The sequence below is a fragment of the Microcaecilia unicolor genome, chromosome 14, assembly GCF_901765095.1.
Source record: "Microcaecilia unicolor chromosome 14, aMicUni1.1, whole genome shotgun sequence".
NCBI lineage: Eukaryota > Metazoa > Chordata > Amphibia > Gymnophiona > Siphonopidae > Microcaecilia > Microcaecilia unicolor.
Genome location: NC_044044.1, coordinates 17,339,283 through 17,347,100, shown reverse-complemented (window position 1 = coordinate 17,347,100; position 7,818 = coordinate 17,339,283). Strand labels below are relative to the sequence as shown.

General features: G+C 47.9%; 1 protein-coding gene across 1 annotated transcript; it reads left to right on the top strand.

Moving 5' to 3' along the window:
• The first annotated feature begins 3,254 nt into the window (after window positions 1–3,254).
• GABARAP (GABA type A receptor-associated protein) lies at window positions 3,255–7,531 on the top strand. Its single transcript, XM_030188283.1, has 4 exons — window positions 3,255–3,511; window positions 6,359–6,437; window positions 6,764–6,882; window positions 7,018–7,531. Exons 1-4 carry the CDS (start codon window positions 3,422–3,424, stop codon window positions 7,081–7,083), a joined length of 354 nt encoding a protein of 117 aa, XP_030044143.1. The 5' UTR covers window positions 3,255–3,421; the 3' UTR covers window positions 7,084–7,531.
• The last annotated feature ends 287 nt before the right edge of the window (window positions 7,532–7,818 follow it).

Sequence of the window (7,818 nt, the reverse complement as noted above, 5' to 3'; positions counted from 1 at the left end):
TTCATGTGTAACGATTCTGTGTACGAGAAGACGCATATTATAATAACCCTTTTTCTACTTCCTGCACCATAAGCCAAAAAACTATAGGAAACTTAACAGTTACAGTTTATATACCTGCTAATGTCAAAGGTTTAAGCAGTTTATGCTAAGATTCAAAAAAAAGAAAAAAAATTCAATTGAAAAGTGTTTTTTTTAACATCTTTCTAAAATGGGTGTATTCAAGCTTAATTATAGAACAAGGGTCATATCTCTGCCAGCCTTTAGGACTTGGTAAGCAAGAAGCCTGTTGCATATCTTGAATCATTGAATACCCTTAACTAAAGGAAGGGTAAATGGCAAACAATTCATAGTCCTTCTCCTTATAGAGGGAGCTACAAATTCAAAGTGGGATATTAGATATTCAGGGTAATCACTATTTGGGATATGATGCAGCATCTAAGATAATTTGAATAGAATCCTGGTTTCAATTGGGAACGACTGGCATTCTACATAAACTTTAGACATTCTATCCTGCTTCCATAAAGACAAAAAGAATCTAACAGTAGTATTTTGAATGCAGTGGTTGAAGGATGTGCCTAGGCATGCCAAGGACTATCAAGTTAAGATTGAGCAGTCTAAATGGCTTGCCCTCTGAAAACCTTAAGGGGCCCTTTACTAAGCTGTGGTAAAAAAAATATCTTTAGGATGCCCTTCTGCACGTTTTACTGCAGCTGTAAAAATGGCTTTTTTTTTTCTATTTTTTGTATTGACTATGAGCTACTGATGTGATTAGTGTGTGCTCACTATCTTCTACCCATTCTTGTACTAACCAGTTTGGGTGTGGTAATATAGCTGTGCTGATCTGTGTACAACTGTCCACACTCTACCCCCTCAAACATTTTTTTAAATATTTTTTAGTAAGTGGTTAGGGTGCACTTTGGCAGACTGTTGTCATCTCATTCTACAATTTTTAAGGTGTGCATTAGTACCTTTCTGAGCTATTTTAGCAGACCTAAGTTGGTACCAAAATGGGAGAAGCCTCTACGACGAATCCACACAGCACAAGAGAAGTAAAGGCTGACCACAGACTAAACCAACTTGGGAGGTGTTGTTGAGAAAACGTTTTGATTATTCAAAGGACCTGGCGGTCTATATTTCGATGCACCAAGGTCACAACTGAAATTCACAGAGTACACACGCTAAATGGAATTGCTATCAAAGGTGCACTCTGTGCAATTCAAATTTTCTCCACATACAGAAATGAAGGAGAAAGACATCACACAGCATTAAGGCAAGGAGCTGTGTGTGAACTTTGTGAATTTCAGTTGTGACCCCTGAGGCAGTCGCCTTGATGTGTTGAAACATGGACTGTGTCGGGGCCTTTGAATAATCAATAAAGCATTTTCTCAATGCCTCCCAAGTTGCTTTAGTCTGTGGTTAGCCTTTACTTCTCTTGTGCTAAGTTGGTACCATTGATTTTTGTACAAAATAATTGTAAACTAGTCATGTCTGAGTTGGTAATGGGCCAATGAGAACTGATTTAAAACTGTAGCGCTTGTGAAGATGTGCTTTAATGCTAATGTCTTTAAGGTAGGACTTCCTAGACCTGGCTTTGGTATCTGATAGGCTTTGACGTTTCACCATCTTCTCCATTATCAGTTACTTTATATGCAACTTCCTTGTCTTTAAGGCAAGTACAGAGTGGACACAGTTGATCTCACGCCTAGCCTTCTAAGAAGCCCTGTGCAACGGATGGATAATAGTTTGTAAGCTGTGTCCTCCCTGGCTGATAGGAAAATGTACCCGCTTGGTCAATCTGTTTAAAAATGCTAGTGCAGTAGGAGATTTTTCTTGTACTTCGATCATGCTGGAACTTGTGCGTTGCCCCTAAGGCTGTTTAAGGAGAAGAGAAGTAGGGCAGTTTTAAGTCAGGCCTCTGTTAAAAAACATTGTAAAACTTCTAAAATGCAGCGTGTGTTGATTTGGAAACTGAGTAACTTGGCTTTCGCTCCTGGTTTCAGTGTATTGGCTTAGTTGCTGCCTATACGTTGAATAGAAATGGGAAAAACCAAGCCCGCATGCTGAGAAGTGCTATTGGGAGAGGAGCAGGGCCCCTGAGAGACTGGGCTGGACCTGGAACCCTGCCCCCTGCTGCTTCCCCCCCCCCCCCCCCCCTCCCCTCCATCTGCCCCCTGCATTGAAATCACAGCGCCTCTCACTTATGTGTGAAAGCGCACCAGGAAAGCAGATCGCCTCCTTGTAGCCCACCCTCGTGGAAGTTATGTCAGACAAGGGCGGGGGAGGGAATGAGGCCTGAAGGGAGGAGGTCTTCCTGCAGTGCTTTCACATGGCGCTGTGGTGGCAAAATGCAGGGGCCCTGGCTCGGTGGCAGATGGTCGATGCTGGAGGGTGGCTGGGACTGCAACGCGGGCCTGGGGCATTCTCCCCCTCCCCCCCCCCCCTCCCCCCCCCCCCCCCCCCCCCCCCCCCCCCCCCCCCCCCCCCCCCCCCCCCCCCCCCCCCCCCCGCAGATATGGAGTGGAATGGGGGTGCATTTTTGCACCATGGCTGTAAGCTGCTGCAGGGGTGACGGCTAGAGCCTTATTGTCAGAGTGCCAGTACTGCTCTGCAACCTTGCCTTTAAGTTCTGGCTTCCCAGCAGGCAGCGCAACATATGTTGCTCAGTCGCTCCCTGTCCAGTAAGCAGACGTCACGTGCTCGCTAGCGAAATCCACGTAACTACAGCGCTATCAGTCACCTGCTTGAACGGAGCTTTTTTTTGTCACGTGCATGTCAAAGCAAGCTCGTATCCTTCCGCGCTGACGTTGCAGCAGGGACTAGTTTACGGCCCCTCCCCCCCCACGTTCTTTTCCTATTTTAAGGGGATGGTTCATAAAACACCACTGCGACTATATAATAACTGTGATCCCAGAGCAGACAAGTTGGGGGAGGGGGGTGCGGGAATTAGAGATGAAGTTTGTGACGCGCTCTTATTTTTGTTGGCGCTGTGACGTCACCTGCCGTCTGCGCAGGCTCGGTGCGGCTATTTTTTTTTTTTTCTCTCAATCTAAAAATGTGTTTTCTGCTCATTTCCCACTGTTTGGTTGCCATGATGACGCTCGAGTCGATTCCAACAGGTTTAAACCAAAGGCAAGGCGACGGTTGAACGTTCCGGCCGTTGAAATTGGAACGGAGGCGGGGCCTAACCCCCTCCGCCCCACAACTGTCAAAGTTACGCGGAGTGCGTAGCGCCGCCACTGGCGTACGCCGTCGGCGCGGAGCCCCGGCTTGAAAGCGGGTACGCCGGCGGCGTAGCTGGCGCTTGGTGAATGCGGAGCAGTGGGGGCGGCGCCGTCGGAGCTTGTTTGTGTGGGGGTGAAAGGCGACGGTGCGAGACGAGCGGCAGAGACACCGGAAGCGGAGACCGAGCCAGGGGGACGCCATGAAGTTCGTGTACAAGGAGGAGCATGCCTTCGAGAAGCGGCGCTCCGAGGGGGAGAAGATCCGCAAGAAGTACCCGGACCGGGTGCCGGTGAGTCGGGGGCCTGGGGAAGGCTGGGATCGCTGCAAAACAACGGCTTGATTGATGGCATTTGAAAACATTGTCATGACAGGAGAACAGAAATCAAGTGAAGGCAGCCTTTAGAGCTGTGTTAACTAAAAAGAAGTTGCTCGTTCTTCTAGTTGCAAGGCTTATTTGTTTATTTACTAGCCGTTAAGCCCGTAAAAACGGGGGAGTATTGCAGCCCTCCTCTCTCCCCTGGTCTCACCCCGTCCACCGACCCCCCCCCCCCAATATCCAGCAACCTTCCTCTTTCCCTTGGCCTCCCCCTCCCCCCATGTCCAGCAACCATGCCCTCTCCCCCCTCCCATGTCCAGCTACCCTCCTCTTTCCCTTGGCCTCCCCCTCCCCCCATGTCCAGCAACCATGCCCTCTCCCCCCTCCCATGTCCAGCTACCCTCCTCTTTCCCTTGGCCTCCCCCTCCCCCCCATGTCCAGCAACCATGCCCTCTCCCCCCTCCCATGTCCAGCTACCCTCCTCTTTCCCTTGGCCTCCCCCTCCCCCCATGTCCAGCAACCATGCCCTCTCCCCCCTCCCATGTCCAGCTACCCTCCTCTTTCCCTTGGCCTCCCCCTCCCCCCATGTCCAGCAACCCTTCTCTCTGCCCTGCTCTCCCCCCCCCATGTCCAGCTACCCTCCTCTTTGCCCAGCAACCATGTCCTCTCCCCCTGCCCTCCCCCCCACGTCCAGCGACCCTCCTCTGTCCATTGGCCTCCCCCATGTCCAGCTACCCTCCTCTTTCCCTTGGCCTCCCCCTCCCCCCATGTCCAGCAACCATGCCCTCTCCCCCCTCCCATGTCCAGCTACCCTCCTCTTTCCCTTGGCCTCCCCCTCCCCCCATGTCCAGCAACCATGCCCTCTCCCCCCTCCCATGTCCAGCTACCCTCCTCTTTCCCTTGGCCTCCCCCCTCCCCCCATGTCCAGCTACCCTCCTTGCCTCCGCTCCCTCCCCCCTCCGTGCCCCCTCCCCCCGTACTGACCTGACGGCGCCTCTCACCTCCGTGTGCAGCGCTTCCACACGGAGGTGAGAGGCGCCGTCAGGTCAGCGCAGGGGGCCCGATACGGAGGGCGGGAGTGGCGGCGTGGAGGTTGGTTCGCACAATGTTCGTTTCCAGGCGGCGGCATCCGACAGTCCGACTCCATTTCCCTCTCTGTTTTGCCCTGTGACGTCTTGACGCGAGGGCGGGACAGAGAGGGAAGCCTGTACTGCGCATTTGCAGGCGAGTCGGTCACTTGCCGTTTATATGTTTGATTTGCTACATTTGTACCCCACGTTTTCCCACCTATTTGCAGGCTCAATGTGGCTTACGTTATCTTGCAAAAGATATAGTTATGAACAGAGTAAGAGGTTTGTTTTAAGTTTAACAAATTACTATGTAAGAATTAAGGAAGATATGTCTGTGGAATAATTTACATAACACAATGAAAAAAGAAAAAAAAATGATAATATGGATAATATAATCAGTTTAGAGGGATGAGTAGGTGGTTGGTTTACATATAGAATAATCAAGTTCTAAAAGTATGATGCTCAAATATGTATTTGTTGAAGTGTTGTAGGATGATTGTTTTTTTTGGTTAATCGGAACTGGAGGGGAGACCTAAAAACGAATTCATGACAGCATATGGCTAAAGATTTGCTTAAGGCACACAGTACTCTGCTCTGGTCCTGATTGCCTTCCTCTTTCTCTTTATGACATTTCCTTTGGGCTTGAGGGTTTTGCACAGTTTGATGGGTAACTAAGTCAGCCCCACCCCCCCCCCCCCCCCCCCCCCATGTACGTTTTGAGGCTGTATTAAGGCCTTAACCATCAGTAGGCATAATTTTGTCCCAGCACGCCTCTTCTCTACCACCATCGCTTCTTACATATGGGTTGGTGTGGTTGAGTGAGTTTCTCCCTAGAGACCATGGTGGCTGCTTGTGGAAAACTATACTGGCAGCTATAGAATGAGATAAGGGCAGTGGTGGGGCTGGAATTTGGGTGCAGGTCATGGGAGCCAACTTTTCAAAATTATTGGGGGTACTATGCCCAGTGGAAATAACTCCTCCCTAGACATATACAAGAAATTTTCTCAATATTGGGGGTGCTCAAGCACCCACAGAGTCGGCTCCTATGCTCCTAGTACTTAGACGCACAGTGGGGTTGCTTTTTGCACACGGATGTGCAGTGATATTGGAAGAGTTGAGATTTTGTTACTGCCTTCGGACTTTTGCCCAGTGGGGGTTGACTGAGTAGTCGCTGGGTGGCTAGGGGCTAGCATGACTGCTCTTGGCTGTGTGTGATTTCCAGTTTCTAATATTTTTTCTGTTTTATTTTGATTTTATTCGTAATGAAGGTTAAATAGTCTAGCAAACTTAATAAATTGTAATTGTAACTAGTATTTGCAGCTGTGTGTACATGGTGATGTACTGTTTTTATATACGTATACACTTGTGTTTGCAAGAGCTAAGAAGTGATATGTGATTATCCTGCTTATGCGGTGAAACATGGGGTGTAGCTGTATTACAGAGAGAGCTTTGAGATGTAGCAAATCTTGTGCCTAATTATCCCTGAGTAACGGTGTAAAATATGATGATGAGACTGTAGTCATATCCTTGGCTGTAAACATTTGTCTGATCTCACCTCGAGAACATGTGTCAGATTGTAGGTTTTTGGCTCTGCATTGTTTGCATTACCTGTTGATACTGCAGTACTTTCAGAGCTGATATTTGGCTTAGTTGAGGAGTTTCATATGTAATATGGGCATAATGACGTAGAAAGTCAGGAGAAGGGTGTTCACATTGTAATAATGTTATTAACCTACTGTTTTTTCTACAGGTCATTGTTGAGAAAGCTCCAAAGGCACGGATCGGAGACCTGGATAAGAAGAAATACCTAGTGCCCTCAGATTTAACAGGTACTAGACGTGTGTGTAGCCAGGTATTTGTGGAATGTGATCTGGTCGTGTGGTTCCATTTCCAGTCACACTGTTAGTACGGGGATCCTACTCTACCTTTTACTTCTGATGCTTGTGCCAACCATAGGCATTGCACCACCTCACTCTCCCATCTTTTTCTTACTCTGTCCCTTGTATAGATCCTGAATATGTGTAGGAGAAGAGCATTGTTCTGTTTTTGTTTTCCAGAGAATTCAGATGAACATTACCCAGTGACGTAATGCCTTGGAATAGTTGTCCTTTGTATGCCACTTCTCCATGCCTAAGCCTGTTTTCCTTTCTTACAGTCGGACAGTTCTATTTCCTGATTCGGAAGAGAATTCACCTCCGGGCAGAGGATGCCTTGTTCTTTTTTGTTAATAACGTTATCCCTCCCACCAGTGCAACAATGGGACAGTTATACCAGGTACATGTAGTGGGGTGGGGAGGGCTACAGTGTTTAGAAGGGCAATGTCTGATGGGGAAAGGGGGGGGGGGGGGGACAATAGTAGATGTGAAGCATTGAGCCAAGCATAACCCCTTGCTACTTCTTCCCTGGTAGGAACATCATGAGGAGGATTTCTTCCTGTACATCGCCTACAGTGATGAAAGCGTCTATGGAATGTGAAAATCCCACCCCGGCAGGGGTTCTGCAGCCCCTGTATCCATAAGGACCTGCACTTTCAGATTATAAAGCATTTGTTTTTGTTTTTTGTTTTTGTTTTTATTAATCCATTTTAGCATCACCATTGCCCTTCTGGAGAGACGAGTAAGAGAGGGGCTGGCAAGACACCTGAGCAAACCTAATTCTCCCCCTTCCCCCCACTCCGCCATGGTTTCCCACCTCCAAATGTAAAGTTATCTCCTGTTTCCTTTCTTACCTTCATCCATGCTTTAATTTTAATGTTCTCTTGGGGATGATAGGAACTGCCAGTTCTCTCCTGGCTCCCTCTCCCCCTCAAGAAGCGGTGAGTCGGATTGTGGCATAACCTCTCCTGCTGCCAACCTGGTGAATATCATCTTCCTTAATGTTGTACAAGGAGATTAATAAAATGGAGGTGAAGATGCTGATATGCAATGCGAGTTTGATTTATGATATTGTAGGGGCTGGGGACTTTTGTGGTGGAAGGGAGGTCTGAGAGATCAACACTTGGAGTTGGTACTAACCCCATAGACTCTGCATCCCTGGAGTAGTCTCTCTCTCTAGGGGGACACAGGGATGCAGAAGTTGTTGGTTTTTTTTAAATTAAATAATAAACTCTTTGAAGATTCTAGAGATTTTGTCTTTTTTTTTTTTTTTACTTTTTATAGACTGAAATTTTCTGTTATGTATTCATTTTCAATTCAGTAGAATTCTAGAGGA